General features: G+C 43.0%; 2 protein-coding genes and 2 pseudogenes across 6 annotated transcripts; 1 reads left to right on the top strand and 3 right to left on the bottom strand.

Moving 5' to 3' along the window:
• Positions 1-998: 998 nt before the first annotated feature.
• Positions 999-4,492, bottom strand: LOC117834023 (vacuolar protein sorting-associated protein 32 homolog 1). 2 transcript variants are annotated; one of them, XM_034713631.2, is made up of 7 exons: positions 4,216-4,492; positions 3,234-3,367; positions 2,343-2,442; positions 2,103-2,188; positions 1,910-2,001; positions 1,492-1,606; positions 999-1,389 (listed from the first exon to the last, which is right to left on the bottom strand). In XM_034713631.2, the coding sequence occupies exons 2-7, from the start codon at positions 3,321-3,323 to the stop codon at positions 1,213-1,215; spliced, it is 660 nt and encodes a 219-aa protein (XP_034569522.1). In that variant the 5' UTR covers positions 3,324-3,367; positions 4,216-4,492; the 3' UTR covers positions 999-1,212. The 2 variants fall into 2 exon arrangements, with proteins under 2 accessions (XP_034569522.1, XP_034569523.1); XM_034713632.2 differs by lacking the exon at positions 4,216-4,492 and having other exon boundaries at positions 3,234-3,510.
• A 1,794-nt stretch (positions 4,493-6,286) lies between these two features.
• Positions 6,287-7,485, bottom strand: LOC117833180 (protein SLOW WALKER 1-like; annotated as a pseudogene).
• A 536-nt stretch (positions 7,486-8,021) lies between these two features.
• LOC140223607 (uncharacterized) lies at positions 8,022-9,695 on the top strand (annotated as a pseudogene).
• On the bottom strand, positions 9,238-21,059 carry LOC117834564 (uncharacterized). 4 transcript variants are annotated; one of them, XM_034714115.2, is made up of 15 exons: positions 20,894-21,058; positions 19,532-20,789; positions 18,640-19,453; positions 17,970-18,465; positions 17,275-17,423; positions 13,851-17,198; positions 13,517-13,729; positions 12,891-13,094; positions 12,586-12,789; positions 12,327-12,476; positions 11,111-11,464; positions 10,382-10,793; positions 10,130-10,220; positions 9,792-10,020; positions 9,238-9,584 (listed from the first exon to the last, which is right to left on the bottom strand). In XM_034714115.2, the coding sequence occupies exons 2-14, from the start codon at positions 20,695-20,697 to the stop codon at positions 9,804-9,806; spliced, it is 7,818 nt and encodes a 2,605-aa protein (XP_034570006.1). In that variant the 5' UTR covers positions 20,698-20,789; positions 20,894-21,058; the 3' UTR covers positions 9,238-9,584; positions 9,792-9,803. The 4 variants fall into 4 exon arrangements, with proteins under 4 accessions (XP_034570006.1, XP_034570005.1, XP_034570004.1 ...); XM_034714114.2 differs by having other exon boundaries at positions 9,238-10,020; positions 19,532-20,728; positions 20,822-21,058; XM_034714113.2 differs by having other exon boundaries at positions 9,238-10,020.
• Positions 21,060-22,324: the final 1,265 nt, after the last annotated feature.

Raw genomic sequence — 22,324 nt, 5'->3', positions numbered from 1 at the left:
AGCTCCCTACGCTGCCACCCCTGCCTCCCCAGCGGCCCAGCTCCCTACGCCGCCGCCTCCCCAGATCCCGCCGCCGCCAGCGTCCTCATCCCCCTCCCCGCGCCGGCATGAGGGGCCGCGGCCATGGGGGCGTCGCGGAGGCGAAGGACCTGCGCCGCCGGCCATGGTGCCACGGCCATGGAGCAGGCGGCTCCACCGCCACCTTCTCGCCCCGCCACCGCGCCGCTTGTCCCCGGTCCCGGCTCCTCCCAGCGCCGCTCGTCGCCCAACGGCGACCGCGCCAGCGTGCAGGCAAGACGACGGAGTGGACGGCGTGGGACTGGGTCCGCGCGGTCCCTCCAAATTGGTGGGATGCACTCGACCCGAACAAAAGGGGAACATTCCCCATCTGGGTCGAACCCAACCCACTCCGTTCCGAACCAAACACGGAACGACGAGGGTCCGACCCACTCCAACCCATCTCGACCCAGTAACCAAACACACTCTAAGCTCTTAACATCTCCAAAATCTTCTAGAACCTTCATACTTTGACATGATCTTATCCTTATGCCTGTCAAAATCTCTTGTGATTCTCAAAACCTTCTAGAATATTCTAAGTATACATCGTATATTTCAACATTCTTGACCACCAGCTTCTTCTTCCTTGTGTCCTTGCCGTTGCCAATCCCGGATGGCTGAGCCTGAGTATCCAAGCTCACCACCATCGCCTCCTTACTCTTCTTCAGGTCACCATCACCGGCCTCCATCGCGATCGAAGCAGATCCCAAACAAGCTAAGGGAACGCGGGAAGCGCCAGCCAAATATATGGGATCGCCTCGCGCCCGCAACCGGCACCGTATCGGATTCAAATCAGCCGTCCAACGGCGGCAGAGTCGGAACGGAATTTAGCGGTTCCTTCTCCATCCGTCTATCGACAGATATATTTTTCTCACTGTCAGAGTAAGGTGCTTCCTTTTCCATCCATTTTCAGCGCCTTCCCAAGCAGAAAACACACTCCAGGCAAATAAAGCTTTTCAATGCCACGCCTACATGATCAAAACAGAATCCTGATCAAAACACCATGCTACAGTACAAACTAACTAGGTGGTACAACAACCTGAATTTACAGCATTCACACCAAGTAAGCACCAGGATGGCAGGATATCGATGAACACAGAGAGATTGCAATGTCGCCAATCCTCCCAATGTCAGCGCAAAAGCTAGAAGCTACAACTAAAGTGCCATCTCTGCCTGAAGTTTTGTCAGTTCACTCAAATCACTGCCTTGCCTAGACGAGGATGCTGCTTTCGCTAATGGTTCCACAGGCGCAGGTATCCTCGCTGGTGGTTCGGGCAACTCTTCCTCAAGATCTTCCTCCTCCAGATCTTCCAGCTCTGCTTCTAGCTCATCCTGTTTCAAGAAATTAAACGGAATGAACTCCACGTATTTTGTAAATTGACTGTTCATGTAATGGCTCGATCCTGAATTTTTACCAAGTAAGAGCATCAGTACCTCGTCAAAATCAGCAGAAGCACCAACTGGCGTTGCAAGTGCCTCTTGTATCTGCCTCATGTTTTCTGTCTGTTCATTTGCCTCATCAATGGCGTTTTCAATGTCATCGATGTTCCTGCACAAGAATTACAGCAGCCAGTTCATCCATCTACCAGTTATTATTAACATTATAGTATATATGGCCTACTAGATGGGACCCAGCAATACAAGAATTCAGTTAACTTCAGAATGGGCACAAACTTCGTAACAAAAGGCCCTGAGTGGCTGAGCCCCTGAGCTAGCTTGGACATAACTACTAGATTGAGAATATACTTTCATTGTATTAAGAGAGATGTAGAAAATAGCAACCTTTTCAGTTGCGGTGTGCTACAGCTTAATTAGCCATTGTAGTCAAAATAATAGGGAAATGGGACCTTACAGTGATTGCTGAATAGATTTGACAGCAGATGATCCAGAGCGCAAAGCATCAACAGTATCAGTAGTTGCCTTTGCGCTTTCAAGCATTATAATCTACAAAATTAATTTCCTGTCAGTTTATTGCAACCTTTTAGAAGCTCTGACAAAGTGACTTTAATATTCAAGCTGAAATTGTGATGTTTATTTTTCATCACCTGGTCATGAACTCGCAACTGAAAATTCGATAGCTGCTCAATTTGTGTCTCGTACAGCTTCTTTTTCTTTAGACACTGAATTGCAGCTGCAACAGACAACAAGGAATTGCAGCTCATGAAAATTAGCAAGCAAACAAATCTGCAAATTTAACATTTATGTATGAAAAATTCTCACAAGATTGTAATAACATGTAAGACTGACAGATGAGTTTTCCCCCCTCCAAAGTAATGCTTGCTTACCATTCTTGTTCTTCGATTTTGTATAATCCTTAGCCTTTTCAATTTCAGCAGAACACTTTTTCTGAAGGAAACGCTCTTTCTTCTCCAGCATTTCTAAAGTCTACCCACATGAACAGTAAAAATACACCATTCTGTAAGGCAAATCTTGGCACCACAAACATAATTTGCTTATTTGTTGACAATCACTTATGATGCAGACAGAGGCGCATTATCGCAAAACAGATACATCCATAGTGTCAACACCAAATATACTAAGTCCTCAAAATTGGTATGTGCTAAACAAATTTTAACTAGGATTAAAAATAAAGCTGACCATCTAGAATTTAGATTTATATTCTTCTATACACATCCTACCACGATAGGAAGACTGGCAGCTTTTGCCAAGAAGGACTTCTTCCCCTCTTTTTTCAAACATGAGGATTTCTAATCTTCTATTATTTTCTTTGACTCTAACTTCTGAAATCCATTCAATTGAGAAACCCCACGTGTTTAAATTACAGCATTCAACTGAAAATGCATAGGCTTATTTCATGACACACAAACTACATGAACTGCACACCCCTAATCCAGTCCTATCTTGCCAAAAAAAAAGTTATAGTACTTGCATACTCTTAAGAAGGGGAGCGACGAGGGAGGCACCGTTCTAAGGAAAAGTTTCTTTACATATTTTACAAGTGATCAGTTTCTTCACTTCGAGAACTTCTTTGGATGAGAACATATTAAACCTACATCAACTGCAACGCCCCTAATCCAGACTTATCTTGCCAAACAAAGAAGTTATAGGACTCCTACGGATGATATATTACTACTGAGGGAACACAAGTACAGCAAGAGTAAAGATCAAGAACAAGGAAGACAAACAAAGAATTAGGTACAAAGTGGATGACAGACCTCATGGAGCCGATCCAACGTGGGTATCGCAGAGGAGGCTGCCTCCTTCTTCTTCTTGCTCTTAGTCTTTGGCAGCAATTTCTTCAGCATCTTCCTGCAGTCGTTGCTGATTCTCAATCTCGTATAATGATGGCCTGTTTATGAAGGAATAAGATGGTGATGAATTGGAGATGGCCTCTCAAGGGTGAGGGGAAAGTGAGGAAAGAGGTGCCCGGAATATATTCCTTGAGAATAGTAGGAAGAATATGCAGGGGCAACCATTTGTAATGAAAGACAGAGAAGGACCTCTCAGCTCTTGTAAAAGAAGAAAGGGAATTTCAGTTGTCGCTATCTTAAGCACAGAATTGTCACTTTCCAGCTGCACAAGATATCTACTTACGACAAATAACAGAATTAGCATATAAAAAAAAATATGTAGCAGGTCTGTTGGATTAGGTGGGTCTTGCAACCTATATAATTTGGCATCTTGCTGTGGTCAGCATCTATACGGTTAGTGAACAACTGTGAATCCTACATCATACTTGATGCTTCTTACATGAGACAAAGTGCCGAGGTAAATTCTAAATCATCTCATTTTCCTTTTAGGACAAGTAGTTGAGCGGCCATGCATTTGTTATCACCTATGTTTTGCCTTTTGACTTTCGAGTGAGTAAAAATATACAGTTAAAGTGCAGAACAAAGGGGTGGGGAACTTTTGGGAAAGGGCTTGCAGATGGGAAGCTAATTTCAGTTCCCCTTCTCTCTCACGAATCGAGACCCAAATAATGAAATTTCTCATCGAGGATTCAACTGCCAAAAAAGTCGTACCACCTCTACAAACTACAGTCTATCGATGTCTCTCCCTTCCCAGAGTGCTTCAACAGCGCAAAGGGACCTGGTCAGAACAATGACCAGTTGTGACCACCGTGTACCAGAGGTATACTAGAGCTAGATGGATTGGAAATGCACGCGCGTACCACAGGTAGAATATTATTCCGCTGACCTGAGCAACAGAAGCTGCAAATCCAGAATCTCCAGCTGAGCCAAAGAAATCCCCGCAACAATCGATGCAGGTGTGAGGCTACGCCAGCATAAATCTTTCGACTGAACAATTGGAGAACGCGGGCAGGCGTCGGGCGACGAGCGCTTGCTTGCCTGGGAGCGGGAGCGGGAGCGGGAGCGGAATCGTGGAGGCAGTGGTGCGGTGAGCGGTGGCGCTGGCTGCCGCCGCCTGCTGCGGCTGCGGGGAACTTGTACTCTAGCTGCGGGATGGACGGCACACGGGCACGAATGCGAAGCAAAGCAAAGCAAAGCAAAGCAAAGCAAATCCTCCATGGGCCGGCCGGCCGGCCTTTTAATCCATCATGAAAAAGGGCCGGCCGAGCAATTTGCAGCCCAGCCCATCATATGTGTGTACTCGAAGAAATTAAATAAAACATTTATGCAAAAAAAAATATGTGCGTATGCTTTGGTGATAATAAAAAGAAAAGCATATCTGCCGCTGAGTATGTCGAAACGGTTGACATGAACTAATTAGCAGATCCTGGCAAAAAGCAACAATTATTGCATCAACAAAGACTATATATACAGGATATGGCTGGGTTTGGTAAGATATGTATGTATGCATGCATGCAAAATGTAAGGCCATCAGGATGAGGAATTTGAACAGAAAAACTAGCTAGTACTGCAAACAAAAGCCCAACCAACACCTTGGACGATATAGTTGCATCTTGCACACACATGCAATTAAGCTACTTGCAAAATTATTAACCTCCTTTTGCTTTGATTCCTATCCTAATTGATCATATATTGTGCATGCTCATATCGCCGTCGATGACCTCTAATTCTTCCTCCATGCACCCTATAGTCCATAGCTTGTGTTACTGCTTGCCTTGCTGGTCCGGTGAGTGATCTCAATGCACTATAATGTTCTGGACTGGGCGGCAAAGGCCATCTGCATTCTCCTTGCTGCCGAAGTATGATGTTTTGCCACAAATGAAGGCATGAGACGACCGCATAGCTCAGTGGATTAGCGCGTCTGACTTCGGATCAGAAGGTCGTGGGTTTTGTTTTGGTAATTTTTCCTTTTTTTTTTGTTTATTTTTACCTTATCCCAAATGCGGTGGAAAAAAATAGTGATGCTACCATATCCATATATATAGTATTATAGTAGTTCGAAAAGCAAAATTAGACAGTGGCTCTAGATCCACTCATAGTCATAGGATAGGAGATGGTAGGCAGTGGCTCTCATGATGTTTGCTTAGCTATTGGTCACTTTTCATCATAAAGCCAGTATATGTATGCATGTAGTGGCACTGAAATAAAGTCGATTCGGGAAAAGGAACAAAGGCTTCCACTTTGCCAAATTAACTGCACCACAATCCAATGGTGCCAACTGAAATAGATTTTGCGTACGCTGAATAAGAAGAAGAACCTGAAAAAAAAAGTGAGCTAGGGTTTATCACCAACAGGTAACAAAAGAAATCAATCCCCAAGTCCTAGCGTGGACGGAACTCCAATCCACGCCGAATCAATATCAGTAGGGGAGCGGAGAGCGGAGGAAAACAGAAAGAAGAAGAGGAGGGATGAATTTCTTCGCCGCGGCTCGCGTGCTTTAGTGGAAGCCTGGAAGGAGGCCGCCGGCGATTTCGGCGGCGCGGCGGGTGGGCGCGCGCTGGAGGAGGAGACGGCCTGGCGAGCGATGCTTGCTTTGGGGTTTAGTGCCAGGCTGGGCCATAAATGTTGGCCGAATGTTGCAGCGACATGGTCGGTAATCCAGGCCCAACTAGCCTACAAACCGAAAAGGTGTATAGTGCAGGCCCAACTTCGAGGTGGCCCATCTACACGCATCCAATAGTTCAATGAACTCCTTGGATGCGTCCGAGTAGATTTTAACCTCCGAGGTGTGGAGATTCTTGAGGATATGCACCAACCTCACCTTGTGAGAAACTGCAAACGGTTGAGTCCAGGCATGTCGGGCGTACATCCCCAGGCCCGCGAGTAGACCTTGTACGGCCTACTCGGGGGCGTACTCGGACATGATCAGGACTTAGGCTGTGTCACAGGATAACGCAGACCTACAGACCTCTGAATACTAGTCGGAACAGACAAGGGAACTACTCTACCGACTAGGAGTAGAATCCTGTAACCGTGTCCGACTAGGGATTCCACCCTGTAACCCTGCTCCCCCGACTATATAAGGGCGGGCAAGGACCCCCTCAAAACAACATCTAAGAAGTTCAATACAATCAACACACAGGACGCAGGGTATTACGCGATCTAGCGACCTAAACCTATCTAAATCGTGTTCCTTGCGTCACCATCAACTCCTTAAAAAACTCCGTACAAAGAAAAGCATCTTTTTCATCCGCCGGCAAGTGCAAGCATGGGTGAAATCACTCCTTGAATCCCCTGCAACGTGTGCTGTATCTGGATCTCTTCTCCAACCATTCTCTTGAGATTCCTGATGTGCATCCTCAGCTTATCATCAGATCGGATATCCTCCTCTCGCATCTCCACAACCTTGTTTGCTACACCCAACAAGAACCTTGCATACCTTGGCAGTGTCGCATTCCGGCGAAGGAACTCAAGCAGCAGCCCAAGTTCCTCTATATCCAAATTCCCAAAGCATCTCACCAGCTTTCTCCTCGCAACCAGCTCCTCCATCACAGCCACAGCGCTTCTTGGGTTGTTCTTAACCAAAGCTGAAACCAGAGCCTCACTTTCTCAGTAACTTATCATGCTCCGCAATTTTAACCTTCTTAGGCTTCTCAATCACGAAGTCACCCTCCTTAGCCTTCTCATTCTGTCCACGGAGGAAGTACCGGAAGTAATTTGGCTTCAACACTGGCTTCTCAGGCTCTGGCGATACCCAATCAATCTCACTACTGTCAGCCTTCTTCCCTTCATCCTCCTCGTCAACAGCCTTCTTCTTCCTCTTGCCCATATAAATCTTCCCTTTTGCAGACCCAGCCACCAGCACAGTGCCACAGGGCGAACAAGCCACGGACAGGAGCGGCTGCGGGTGCCGCAACTAGTGCGTGATCTTAAGCTTCCCAAAATCAAATCACTTCACATACCCATCAATGCCCGCCCTAAGCAGCCGGGTCTCCCCGGTGGTGGCCATTTTCCCATGCGCCAGCGCCATCACTGTCTTGACATGGCTCTCCACGGAGTGCACGAGCCGCCCACTCCCTCCCTCCCGGCCGCCTCCTCGTCGCCCGGCGCCGACCGCCGCCTCCGCCGGCCGCCACCCGCTCCCTCCCTCCGCCGGGCGCCGCCCGCTCCCTCCCTCCCGGCCGCCTCCTCGTCGCCCGGCGCCGACCGCCGCCTCCGTCGGGCCGACCGCTCCCTCCCTCCGCCGGGCGCCGCCCGCTCCCTCCCTCCCGGCCGCCTCCTCGTCGCCCGGCGCCGACCGCCGCCTCCGCCGGGCCGCCCGCCTCCTCGACGGCGAGCCCCGGGTGCGCGTCCCGGAGCCTGGCGACCGAGGGAGACGACGAGCGCGCTGGTGTGCGGGCAAGCGCGGCGACGGAGAAGCACGGCGTCCATCTGGGTCGGCGTGGTTCCTCCGTTTTGGAGGAATGCAGCGGACCCGGATCTCGTGGGAATATTCCCATCTGGGTTGGACCCAACCCACCTCCTTTTTCAACCAAACACGGGACAATATGGGTCGAACCCATTCCGACCCACTACAACCCAGTAACCAAACACACCCTTAATGGACCGATGAGAATTCATGGGTTTTAGAATCTTCCCTCGCGGCTCCACCTCCACCTGCCCCTCTCCTTTCTGCTTTAGCTCTCCCGTTCTTTTGGCACTTTGGATACCGCCACAACCACCTCGGGGCAGCGGCGACGGTGGCTGCCGTGGGCGCGGCGCCAGGCAGCCGCGTACCTTGCGGCGGCCAACGACGGGCGGGTGGCGTCGGCGGCGCGGGTCGTGGTGTACTTTCTGGCCATGATGGTGACCACGGCGGTGTGGCCGGTGGTGATGCTGTGACTCCTGTCGTGGCCATGCAAGCGCATCCGCCAGAGCAACATCTACGACCACGTCACTGGGCGCATGCTGGTACGTGTAGTATGTCCGTTCGCCTGCACCCTGCAGGGCGATTGACGATGGCATCTTAATTTGGTTCCCCTTGTTCATCCCATTTATGGCAATTTAAGCAACGTTATCTTTCAGCGTCTTTATAAAGGGCTCGTTTTTCATTCGCTAGTCTATCGCCGGTCTGGATTAACATTTGGATGGTGTAATAAACTACTGATAGCGAAAACGTTGCCTGTATGTACCGATAGAGTTTCGGTCCTGTATTTTCTTGAGGTTTGTTCTGATATCTTTTGATAGCCAGTTCTGTGTTATTAGTACAATGCAATATTATATTTCTTCCAAAAATAATATAGTTTCACAGCGAGTGCATATTCTAGTTCTAGTCATACAAACAGCTAAGATTGGCACGCAACTAAAACATGCAACACAGTTTTTTTACTAGCAAAATGCCCGTACGTTGCTGTGGTGAAATCTCACTATATTTTTAAAACTTATAAAGTTTTCAATTTTTATTATACTCAATGGATCTTTACACGTTTGCTAAAAAATCAATAGAATTTTGACTTAACATATTTCCTTCTACTCAAATACTTATTACATTTCTATCCTTTTATTTGTATTATTAGTTTACTTTCCGGTTGATCTCAAGTTTTACTTTGCTAGTTATTTCTAAATCCAAACTCAACCAAACCAACTGCAGGAGTACACCGAAGGAAACACGGTTCAAACCGGTCAGCGGTCATAGACCCACCGGTTGGCTTCCTAAACTGATGTGCCACCTGCTGGCCTATCCTGTTTCTTTTGCGCGCACTGGTCTTCGACAAATCATATTCACATGTTTCAAATCAAATAAAATATTAAAAATAATAATATTACATATACAAAATAAAAATTGATAAAACGTAAAAAGAATGTTAGTTTCAGTTAAACATTCCCTGATCTTAGTTATAACCATCATGGAATGATACAAAAGGAAAACTGAGCTACTAATTAAGATGACATGAATATTGCAGTTACTGAGCAATGCCAAAGGCTGGAGTAATCAGACAAAAAGAGACATTAAAATACATATGGCATCTTCTTTAAATTAGGAAAACTACAGTACACAGAATGGTTTCTAATAGTGGAAGCAGTGGGCATAGGGGCAACAAGAAGAGAGTCCCATGAATGATTTGGGCGGGGAGGAACAGCACCGTGCGGGTGCGGCCGGTGCCGCTCACCGTGAAGGTCCTGCCGCCGATCAGGACCGACATGGGTTTCGATTCCAACCTATTACACAGGCGCAGTACCACTCTGTTTGCCAAGACTTGTACAACAGTAGATGCCCTATACAATCGAAAGGAGAACAGCAGTGAATGCCAGACCAAAATTGTTCAAGTGTCGAACATGGTTGCGTTCGGCAGTCCCGTTAAGCTCTGTGCACGGAGCTCTACTTGATCCAACTGAGGACCAAGCATTCCTCTAAACACCAACAATTCTACGACTTGTACACAGGTCAAATGTGGGAATATAGCAGTCTTAGGTTCAACTTACTGCTTCAGCAAACTAATCGCAATGTTTCAGCTTAACCGTGGACTCCCTTTCCCACTGGAACAGGCCAGATTTTTCAACATCATCTAGTGACAGTACCGGAAATTCCGGCAGGGGGGCACTGAAGGCATTAGAAAATAGGATCAGGAGGCTTCGGCACGCCTGCTCCTCTTCCAAGCGCTCCATCTCCGTGCGCGGTGCAGCAGGATCCTTCCAGGGTTGATAGTAATGCCTGAAGATGAATAAACATTATTAAATTCTGCAACATGCAGACGTCCAGCGCTTGTGTCATCATCAGAGAAGCGTATAAAAATTGAATAGTCTACATTCAGAGCCCATACCATCTCCATGAAGGATTAGATTCAGCAGGACACCGTATCTTTGAGCAAAGCATTTCAATCTTAACATGGTTGTCGGCCAGGTGCTTGTTCACTGCTTCAACAAGGTAAGAGGAAAAAAATTGAATGAGATGCCTCATTACTCCAGCAAGGAGACAACAAGAGCACAAAGACAGCCTACAGTTTATAGACTAATTTAGGTTCATCCAATCTCTTTATGATCAGCATTAGAATGCAGCAAAGTCAGAAGTGTACCTTGCTTACTGGATCTGTCAAGAAGCAACAAGCAAAGAGCCATCACAACTGATGGCAAAGAATCACTGTTCTTTTGCACATGGTCTTGAAGGTATAATATAATGACAGCTAGCGTATCATTCGCACTGCAACTTTCTACCGTTTCAACCCTTTCATATGCATCGTTCAAGAAAGAATAAAGAGTTCCAAGATTGCTGGTGCTCCGTGCAAGATCTCCACTCTTTCCATGAGAGATGCTGGATATCCTCCCAAGTATTACAGAAGCCACTAACAAGCGCAAAAGCTTTGAAAGTGGAGACTCATTTATTGGTGACTCTTTTGAGGATATTTCCAATATAGACCTTTGGTTAGGGTACAACCAGAAGATGTTCGAAGTTGCCCAAGAAACAACCATTGATATTCTTGACTTATCCTGTCAAACAAAACAAAGATTTACATAAAATTCCATATAATCCTTGGGCAGAAAAAACAACTGCTCCGTAATTTGTACGCATAGATAAGATTACATTTTTCATGATGCTACAGATACCTAATCATTATCTATATAAAACTTAAACATTCATGATATGTATACAAATAATTACAAATCTACGGAATTTCAAGCAGATAAATATTACAAAAAAAAGGAACATAAGGATTACACAGTTTTAGATAATTAAAACAAATTAACAATGCTAAAAACGTGCTTTTAGTGGCTAGTGAATTAAAGGCAGTACACGAATAAAGTACCATTTCAGATAAAATTGGCATAGGACCATTCATAAGAATGGCATCGATACCAAGTTCCATTGTAAGCTTATGCTCTGCACTTCTTGAGCTGCCAACAGTAGCTTGGCACAGATTAAATACACCATGAAGGGACAAGGTAAAATGCGGTTGGTATATCTTCCTTTTCATAGACAACCTCATTGTTGATGTAATCACACTAAGCACTGAAGTCAACAAGGGAACATTTCCTTTCAATAATTTGGCATTGTTAATTAGAAGGACAAAAAGGTCTGCTGATATCACCGAGAGTTGCTCAAGGGCAGATTCTTGGAGCCAATCTGTAATTAGTCTTGATGATATGAAATCATTGACTACCTAAAGAAAGCAAATCAAGTTACAAATTAATGATTAAAAATGGCTTCGCAAATCTGCCCCAAACCAAATACCTTCAAAGCTAGAAAAACTTAAATTATACACAAGTAATGTCTCCAGACCACAATAAGATGTCTGACAACAGAGGGAAGATTTATGACACACCTAGGAAGTCATGATGTTGCAGAAAAGCCACACACAAGAACAAGTCACTTGATCATTTTTATCCAAGGTAATTCTAGCATTCAGATGAAAAACACAACAATTGACAACAATAACACAGTTGTGCCAAACCTATCCCTTCATAAATAGAATAATCAAAGAAAATGTGGGTTTCAGCAACTGTTTGCTATATAAAAACTGCTCAGAATTTTACTAGAATAGTTTGATTGCAATGTAGCTAACTGTCTCAAAAGACAAAAGTATAACAAACCAAAAAGAAACCTAATATGGAGCTGAAATGATTAATCCATAAATTTGGTAAAAAAAGATTAATGTCCATAAACCAATTAATAAGGAGGTTGCTAATATTCCATCTGTTCCAACTCTAATATGCCACAAGGGTGTTTATATAACATTAGCATAGTGAGTTTGACTAAATGCAGAAAATTTACCAAAATAACAGATCAATATGTCCTATATGATATATCAAACAGTATCTAAAGCAGTGTTCTGCATAAATAAAATGATAGTATAATCCTCATGTTCATCAACAGAACTTTCATGGAACAATTAATGGATTGCCAGTTGCAGTGAAGACTCATGCAAAAAGATGACAGATCATGTGTTTTATCCCCCCCCCCCCCCCTCTTTTTCTGAAGGGGCTTGCAGTAGAGCAGAAAATAATTTATTATAAGTGTTTTACCTCCAACGTTAACTCAGTTACTCTAGAACAGGAACTTTCAGCACCACCGGATCCTTCAATTGAAATAACAGAGGATAACCACAACAGAAGGCCAGACTCTTTCGCTAGATGATGAGCTAGAACTGGCAGCTTGACACACTTCTTCAACATCTACAATGCAAAGCAAGCATATCAAATGGAAATAAATGTTCGAATATCTAAGCAGATACTAGATCCCATGAACTCAAATTCAAATGCACTAAAAAACTACAGAATTTACCTTAAGGACTAAAACCTTTGATTCAGAATCTGAAACAGGTGAAGAACAGAACGCAAGAGCAAGCTCTAAGACTCTTCCTCTCTTGTATATTTTGGCATCATCAGCTAGGTTTGATCCAGCAGATAGTAACCGAAGCATCCACAAACGTTCAGCTTTAAAATGAACTGAACTACTCTGCAACAAGGTTGGAAATAACGGAATGCTCTGCAAAAAGAAAGAAAGAAAGATCATATACTAAAATACCATACTGTTCAATACACACTCCAAGATAGTTCATATATGCAAATAAATAAAAGAAGAGTTACCTGCAGACTGGCAGAGGTGGAATGCATTAAAAAATTGCTAATGGCAGTGAATTGAGCATGTGAGCTATCCAGTAGCGTCAAAGATGCTTCTGCGGCAAAAACAGTAATAATGGAAGGTATCTTCTGCCACTGTTCAGATATCCCATTTTGAAGATATGTCAAAAGGAGCTGAAGCTGCCACGTTTCCTTGCTTCTCTGAGAAGTCTGTAAATATGTGAAAATAGCTTTAAATATATTTTTCATGTAAGGATAACAGATACAGAATACTATACAAGTGCCTTTTGCACTCAAACTGCTCCTAGAATGTTAATAAGAATAAATATTTTGACATCATACAAATCAAATAAGCATAAAAGCAATTACATGTGAACAACATTAACCAACAAAGAAAATGTAAACTATGAATGGAATTTTAACAATACTGATACAAGCATGTAACCATTATTACGAATGCTAGAATTTGAAACATACAGATACAAGCATGTAGATTAGCCAATAATACATTCACTGCGTGAAGCTAATTTGTCACATACAAAATCTAACACAAGCAGATAGGAATAGTTGATAAGCAAATAAACCAATCAAGACAACAGGTAAAATTTCGAGATTAATGAAATAGCATGTACCTCAAGGGATTTTTTAAATGCTCCTAGGCATTCATAGCCCAACATCCTCAATTCTTGATCAGGAGATGCTATACTAACAAGTGTTATTGCAAGCAGCCCTAATCGAGCAAATTCGGCAGGCTCAATGTAACCCATGAGAAGGGTATGAATTGAGAACCGCAAGATAAAAATGGGATCATAAATCTGAACTGCATCCATTCTTTGAGACGTTTCCTGCCAACCAGAATCAGATTGAGGAAGGCAAATGAACGAGATTCAAATAACATTATTGTGAAAGCACAAAATCTAGAACGACGCCCAAAGTTCAGTTGACAATATTATTTTACAAAATTACCTCGAAGCTATCAGTAAAGTTCTCCCGTTGAAGCTGTTCCAGGGAGAAAGCAGAAGCCCTTGAAGACCTTTTATAGCAATATAGCAAAGCTGTCTTTGCACAGAGCTTGGAATCAACGGGTATGTTCTCCCGAAAGAGTGCCCTTCTTCTTTCAGTAATTTCTGCATTCTCTATGTTCTGTGTATCTGATTTTGAAAAATCAAGTTTCAGTTCTTCTCTGAATTTCAGAGCTGCAGATCCCCACAGGTGGTCCACTTCAGTAATGGTTCTGCACTCAGTTGATTCTATCTCATTCATAAGATGAAGTATCTCCAAATCTGTTTCACTAAGAGTTGCATCATAAATAGACAAAAGCAAGAAAACCAATTCTCTTGATTCCCTCAATTGGCTATTGTTCTGCTGCCGGCTCTTAATAACATACAGTACCCTTAGTAATCTGATGATTTCAACTCTCCCCTTTTCTTTGGTACAAAGTTGTGGTTTGTTTTCTTCCATGAAAGAAGAATCAACTAATTTCAAAATACTTGGAGCTGGCTGTAGCATCCCCCCTGAAGGGTTACAAGCAGATGGATATTCAGAAACTCCATTGCATGTTATTGTTGACATAAAATTGGAGTGACCCAGTAGAAGTTCAATAATTTCATCAGCAGAGAACTTTGCTTGTGAGAGCACAACAAGAATAGATCGAATTGCTTTTATTGCGACAGGATCATTGAATCTATGCAGTAGGGATGATCTGATGAATTGACTAAGGAATGGTATTGACTTCAGCTGGTTTAGATGACTTTGAATCTCTGAAGATAGTTCGATAATATTCTTGAGAATTACATATTCCAGAAAATGGATGACCTTTTGTTCCTTAGCAGAGTGTGCTAAGATATTGTCACTTGAAGGGAGATTCATGAATATTTTATCCATAGTTCTGACCAGTATGCTAATGAAATTGAGCTTTGCTTTGTGCAATCTCTTGGACTCCCTCTCCGAAGCTACTTCACTGGACAATAATTTTCTAGGAGGAGATAACAACAGCCTAATTAGTGATATCTTCGCAAACAGTTCATTAGTAACCTTCACAATGCCCTTGCATGAAGTCGGATTAATATCGTTAACATCAGAATCTAATAGCTCAGATGACTCTGGAAAAATTGAACCAACTATGTCCAAGCGTTGCTTCCTCGACATTTCTTTTGAAGAAAAGTAGTGGTGCAACATCATAACTGATTTCCCCAAGAGAGTGCCACTGAAATAAATCATTATATCTTTAACTGATGTGGGTATAAAGTCACTAAAATCTTCCTCAAAAATGCTCCTGGTAACAAAGCTTTTCCAGCTTGAAAACCCTTTATCACACAATAGGAGTTCAGAATAAAAGATTGAAACTGGCTCAAGGAATTTGGCCCACCGCCCATTGTCATCACTGTGACACTTCAAGCATGATAAAGCAGCAGGCAATAGAAGTATAGCACCATCTTCTTGAGGCCATGAAGCATTAGAATCAGAATCCTTGACTTGCAGAAGAGAATTGTCTTTTTTAAAAGTTTCCAATAATATCTTGCCAAAAAGGTTCATATGCATAGGACTTGCTTCCAAAAGCAACAGTAAGGCTTTTGCTTTAACCTTAGATGCGGGAAAGATACAGTGATGAAGAACATCAATGGGAGTATTGATGACCAATGTAGATAGTATCATATGGAACGCAATATAGTCGGTGCTCCATCCTGCATATCTTTCAGTGTGATGGATACGACCCAGCATCTTCAGCAAGCAATGATCAGCAAATTCAAGATTCCATTTAGTAGCAAAATGAAGAACAATGTGATAAGCTTGCTGAATGGTGGTGACATGAATCTCCAAGTCCCATAATAGATAGGATTCTGATCTCTGACCAGTTTTTTGTAGACAACGGCACAACATTTCCATGGCAACATCAGTAATATATAGACACATCAAAGCAGCAGGAACAAAAGCAGGTGAACAACTGGAGCTGCAATCCGCCAATTTTGTGAATATCCAATTTGCAAGGTCCAGTAGTTTGACAGGAGAAAGGAATTTCGACAGTGCACGAACCATGTAGAAATTTGGCAAAAGCAGTCCAAAGTTTACTTTGCCCATGCAGAGCTCAAACTTCTCCTTGAACAACAACAGTATGTTCTCCAGCAGAAGATTTGGAGTAGCAAACAGTGACTCGTGGGATGGGCCATCATCTCTAGAGTAGTTAGCTTCAAAGCTACCAACCATTAGTAAAAGGTCATACGATTTACCCAAAAGCTTTAGAACAAAACGATCTAAAAGGTGCAGATTTTCCTTCGAAAAAACAACCAAAGCCTCTTCCAGATGTTCCAAACTCCCATCTGATAAATTCTGGCAATTGGATAAAGAGCGTGACAAAGACAAGGCAATTATAGGATGGTGAATAACAAAATCAACAATGTCTTGGATATGTTGAACTGGATAGGGCAGGTCTGCAGATTGTGACTGTCTGTCAGCAGCCAAAACTTGAATATGCTCAAATACTCTATCAACAAGAGCAAAGCACAAATTGCATAGCTGTTCAAGAACATTTGAAGACTTAATAGTATATGACGATAGCAGGTGATGACTCCAGAACAAGATGACTCTCAGATACAAGGTAACCTCACTGAATGTACATTCAGACAGCTTAACTTGAAGAAGTCTTAGAAGTGCATCCTTATGTGCTTCCCTAATTTCATCTGACACAGAAAATGCAAGGCTCAATACTGAAGGTAACAGTGCACAGAAGGGACTGACACTTAAAAATGTACTCAGCGGAGCTGATTCTGTAGAAACAGAGAGGTTTTTCCATTTGTCCTCAACAGTGTTTACATGGTCAGCATTCAAATCATCCTTAAACAGTCTGATGCTGCTGAAGAATATATCTGGCCAACAACTAGCAACTTTAGCTAGATAATCATGTTGCAGAAAAAGAACCGACGACAAGAAAGCAAGATGATATGGAAAATATGTTTTCACAACATCAAGAAGATCTGGAAAGTCACTGATAATATCTTTTGGAGGTGCACATATGATTGAAAATAAGAATGCAGTAGCCACATCATCCAGCGAACTAGTTTGTTCTTGATTCAACATTTCTTCAACCTTTCTAGATACAGAGCACAACGAGTTACCACCAAACTCAGGAGAATGTACCAGAGTGGTGAACAGACTATGAGTGTGTTGGTTAGAAATTCTCCTCAAGAAATGCAGCATAGTTATTAATGGCCTCCATTCAGCAAGATAAATCAAAGAGTTCATTTCTTCAGATGAAAATTTATCAAATCTCTCATTTAGAACAGCACCTATAAGATCAGATAATAAATGCACGTCTGCCTGTTACAATTATCGCATTAGTCAATTCATCATGCAAATCCGTAAAATGTCATAGTATAAGGTATGTCCAATATACCTGAGACTGCATAATAAGGTGGATTGTGTTGCACACATACAATGAAATTGTGGACTTCTCATGTAATTTCATACTTCCAGACTCTAAGTCAAGTAGCCTAAGGCATTTCTGAAGAACACAAATAATAAGAGGGCTGAAAGCTGGAGTGCCTACAAACCACAACGGAAAAGATTGAGCATATATATGAAGCTAAATCTCATAAGACAACATTTATAGCAGAACGGACAAGAATGAGAGGCATGAACAAGATGACACGGTGATTAAAAGTAAAAAAAAATGTAAAGTGTTTATAATAAGAAAATGTCATGGAGTGATTTTAGGACGAACCGCATAAATCTAAATCCAAATCCAAAAGAAGAAAACAACTGCAATTAAATAAATGCTAACATGACATAAGCATATCAACAAACATGTTGTTGAAATGGTCAGATGATAAGATGGAAGGACATACCCTCTAAAAACTTGGCAGCCTGATAGAACTACTAGGTTTCAGGTGATGTGCAAGTTTTTTTAAAAAAGTCAACTGCCTATTCTTGACATTCCATTTTGCATTACTGTTCTAAAGCATGAGTATCAGGTGGTGTAGTTGATATGATGGAACATGACAAGCTAACTAGCTTAGCTTGAACATACATTTGACATAATATAATGAAAGAGTAACTACAGATCTATTAACATTATGAAGAAAGTAATACCTTCAAACTGGCCTGATTTAGAGATAAGTTTGCGTGTGTGCTCTTGGTATTTGTACAAGTTGTTACCAACTACTGAAATAGCATCACAGAGAAAAGGAATCACAATGTATGACAATTTATTAGGTGCTCCAACTAATTGGTTCTCTCTTATACACCATTTGGCCTCATAACCAGGCAAGAAAACCAACCATGCATCAATCTCCGTGAAGTTCTGATCAAACGCACCAGAACTCGCCATAGCAGCTTTAACTAAAATGTATGCTTGATCACGGATGTTCTTAATCTGTGAATCCAACATGATGTAAAACAAAGGTTGTAGATACTTGTACATTGATTCCGGAACTCTTTCTAGGTCCCAACATCCTCCAGATTGGCCTGAATACTCGAGTAAAAGAGATAACAGGGACTGTTGCTCATCCTTGGATAGATCCAATGGGTTAGGTGGTATAATCCTAAAGAAGTCATATGATCCATCAAAAGAGCTGGGCATCACCTTCTGAAAAAAAATTAAATGATGAGAATGTTAAGGCTATAAACTGCCAATGAATCCCATCAATTAAAGAAGTGCACAAAACAAATATTCAGGTCAATTTCAGAGGAAATACATTCAGAACATGCAAATAAAAGGGCAAGTGCAAGCAAAGCATAATTGAATTTAGCTGCACCTTACCAAATAAAACCTGAGAACATCCAGCAACTTCGAGTGGAAGACATCTTCTACAACTTTTGCATCTTTCATCTTTGGATCTTGTTTATCTAAGCCCCATATCTCACACAAGGTGGTTGTGTGATCTTGTTTGGACTCCAGGTCTTGGTCTTCAGATGTGTCCTTACCCTGCTCAGCATCAATCCCACCAATAATAATATCATCAACCTCACTGGAAGCATTGCATCTTCGTTTCTTTTGAGGAGGCTCAGAAAATTGAGCATTTTTCTTTTGCATACTCTGAGAGGAATTTTGATGCTTCTGACTGGCAGAAGAGAGTAACTTGAGAAGGACTTGAGGATCAGGCATAGCTCCATGAACTTCATCTTGGATGTATTCTCTTAGAGATGCCCACCTCTTGATCTGCGTTTCATCTCCCTGGTGAACCTCATCAACTAAGGATGCATCTGCAGCATCAGAACAGCTTAATACTGGGGAATCATCTATTTTGATGGTTACTTTCGTTGAGCCAATGAATTCTAAGTTTGCTCTCCCTCTTGATACCATTACATTGATTGCTTCAATAATATAGCATAACAGGTTAACTGACTCAAAAACAAGCCTCAGTGAACCATGCTTCACAAGATCATCAGAATGCAGCAATCCCCTATTTATCACTGCCCGGGAGCACACATTGGGCACGATGCACTTCAAGACTACTTGAACTTCTTCATCATCTACAGACACCAGACCATGTGAATTGGATGAAAGAGTATGAACGATGCTATCACATTTTGCTGAAGCTATAACATCAGCTGCAAGGGAGATGGCTGCAAACCTGCAAATAATAATTAGATCGACACGACAATATTATACTATAAAAATAATAAACATATAAATGCTCAGAAGAACTAACCAAGAAGGAGATGACCGTGGTTCAATATTGTAAGGGAATTCATTCATGTATGCCGAACAAAGAGAAACCCTCTTACTCACAATGGCCAGCAACAAACTTTTGTGGTGAGCAACCTCAGCAGCTTTCAACTTTTTCATGAGATCCAGCAAGCGTTTCTCATTACCTCTCAAGTTTGCTCCTGGCATTAATCCATTTTTTGGATCAGTGCACACCATGACCAATACCTCATGAGCAATGTCAGCCGCTTCCCCTGCATCCAGATTCCCTGAAATCAAGCTCAGCTGCTCCAATGTGGCACTTCCAAAGAGGACACTCCTGAGCCCTGGTGGGACGAGTGACTCCTCTACCAGGACATTATCTCGCAGAGTTGAGAGGACATACATGACAGTCTCGGCATCATCATTCCCGATTCCACGAAGCACCCCTGAGTATACCTCCTTCTGTTGAAGGATCCATCTTAGCAGCCTTGGGTTCCCAACCTCTAGAAATGACATGGCAAACCCAACAAATGACCGCCTTGTGGACCCAAATTCAGCACCCTTCCGCCGATTCCCTCCATCCCTGCTCCCTTTCTTCTTCATTGTCCCTGCGAGCTGTGGCAAAATAGCCATCTTAAAATCAAATCTCTCAGCAACCTCCGAAGCCAAACCCCCACCACGCCTGACGATTGCAGCCAGCAAATCCAACGCAGCATTCTGCCGCCGGAACTCTCCGCTGTTCAGCTCCATATACACATCCCCCATATTCTCCTTGTCCTCCAGAATCATCCTCGCAACACCATCCAAACTCTTCTTAACAGAACCATGTCGCCTCAGCCTACCATCAGGGTGGCCCAGGACTGTCGCAAAGAGTGAAAGTATGTACGCCATGCCCGGCTTCTCCCGGTGGAGCCGCCACGCCTCGACCAGCTCCCCAAGCTGCGGCGACTGCTGCACGTACTCCCGTAGCACCTCCTCACCGGATTCACCATCCAGTAGCTCAATGAACTCCTTGGATGCGTCCGAGTAGATTTTCACCTCCGAGGTGTGGAGATTCTTGAGGATGTGCACCAACCTCACCTTGTGGGAAACTGCAAACGGCTGAGTCCAGGCATCCATCCTCACCCTCACTAGAAAATTTTGCTCCCGCTTGGGCTCCACTGCAAGGGAGGCCATACCGTCGTCCATGGGGTTTTAGCTCAGTTTTCTGCCAAATTAACTGCACCACAATCCAATGGTGTCAACTGAAATAGATTTTGTGTGTGCTGAATAAGAAGAACCTGAAAAAAAAAAGTGAGTCAGGGTTTATCACCAATAGGTAACGAAAGAAATCAATCCCCAAGTCCTAGCGCGGACGGAACTCCAATCCACGCCAAATCAATACCAGTAGGGGAGCGGAGAGCAGCGGAAGACGGAAAAGAAGAAGAGGAGGAGGGATGAATTTCTTCGCCGCGGCTCGCGTGCTTCGGTGGAAGCCTGGAAGGAGGCCGGCGGTGGTTTCGGCGGCGCGGCGGGCGGGCACGCGCGCTAGAGGAGGAGACAACCTGGCGAGTGACGCTTGCTTTGGGGTTTAGTGTCAGGCCGGGCCATAAATGTGGGCCGAATGTTGCAGCAACTTGGTCGGTAATCCAGGCCCAACAAGCCTACAAACCCCAGAGCAAAAGAAAAGGTGTATATTACAGGCCCAACTTCGAGGTGGCCCGTCTACACGCGACTCGAGGCCCTGGGCGTCGGCCAGCGTCGCGACTATGTAACGCATCTGCGACGGATAACTATTTGTCGATGCGGGATTGGTTCCTCGGCATGCGTGTGCGTCCTCTGCTGCTTGTGGACTAAGGGCCTGTTTGGCAATAAGTGTTAAAGTTTAACACCCATCACATCGGATGTTTGATGTTAATTAGGAGTATTAAATATAGATTAATTATAAAACTAATTGCACAGATGGAGTGTAATTAAGTCTAATTAGTCCATGATTTGACAATGTGGTGCTACAGTAACCATTTGCTAATGATGGATTAATTAGGCTTAATAGATTCGTCTCGCGAATTAGCAAAGGGGTCTGCAATTAGTTTTATAATTAGCTCATGTTTAGTTCTCCTAATTAGTATTCGAACATCCGATGTGACACTGTTAAAGTTTAGCACCTCGTATCCAAACACCCCCTAAATCAGTTTGAACAAGTATAGAAAGTCCAACAACAGGATGTTCAGCCCACTGCTATATCTTTTCAGATACGTAGTCCATGATAGTTTTTTTCTTCAGCTTGTTGGAATATGCTATGTATGCGTCAGATTTCCTCCGTTTCTCTTTTTTCGGTTTCTTTTGTTTTTCTCGTAACTATTTTTCCATTGGTTACTCGGTTTCATTTTCTTAGGTGTTTTTTTTCTTCCTTCGCTTTCTTCCTAACGTGTTCTTTTCTTCCATTCATTTCCTTCCTTTTTTTTCCTTTTCTCCATCCGTTATTTTCTCTTCTTGTGTCAACATGATTTTTTTTCTTCTGTTTATTTTCTCCCTTCCATTTTATTTTTCTTCAGTATTTTTTGATTGACCTTTTCAGTTCATTTTCTTCCCATGATAGGTTATTTTGTATCCTAATTTTTGTTTATCACGAGTTCATACAAGTTGTTCTAGATATATATTTTTTCTTATTTTATCTTTTCTTTTTTTATGTTTTGTCACTATAACACTTGATAGTTTTTCTTTTTATTTTCTCTTCTTTCTATTTAGTACTAGCTTGCTTGCGGGCACAAGGGAGCTAGTTGGAGACGGCTCCTCCTCATCAATTCCTACCATATGGTAGGACTTCAGCGAAGCT

Source organism: Setaria viridis, chromosome 8 (genome assembly GCF_005286985.2).
Source record: "Setaria viridis chromosome 8, Setaria_viridis_v4.0, whole genome shotgun sequence".
Taxonomy (NCBI): domain Eukaryota; kingdom Viridiplantae; phylum Streptophyta; class Magnoliopsida; order Poales; family Poaceae; genus Setaria; species Setaria viridis.
Note: the sequence above shows the minus strand (reverse complement) of the source record. Positions and strands in the feature narration are given on the sequence as shown.

Excerpts from the sequence above, each read along its gene's own strand:
- LOC117834023 (XM_034713631.2), bottom strand. The coding sequence starts at position 3,323 with ATGCTGAAGAAATTGCTGCCAAAGACTAAGAGCAAGAAGAAGAAGGAG. Across the intron at positions 2,002-2,102 it reads AGTTGCGAGTTCATGACCAG|ATTATAATGCTTGAAAGCGC; the intron begins GTGATGAAAAAT and ends TTAATTTTGTAG. Across the intron at positions 1,607-1,909 it reads AAATCTATTCAGCAATCACT|GAACATCGATGACATTGAAA; the intron begins GTAAGGTCCCAT and ends ATTCTTGTGCAG.
- LOC117834564 (XM_034714114.2), bottom strand. The coding sequence starts at position 20,697 with ATGGACGACGGTATGGCCTCCCTTGCAGTGGAGCCCAAGCGGGAGCAA. Across the intron at positions 19,454-19,531 it reads CCACGGTCATCTCCTTCTTG|GTTTGCAGCCATCTCCCTTG; the intron begins GTTAGTTCTTCT and ends TATTATTTGCAG. Across the intron at positions 13,730-13,850 it reads ACTTTACTGATAGCTTCGAG|GAAACGTCTCAAAGAATGGA; the intron begins GTAATTTTGTAA and ends TCTGGTTGGCAG.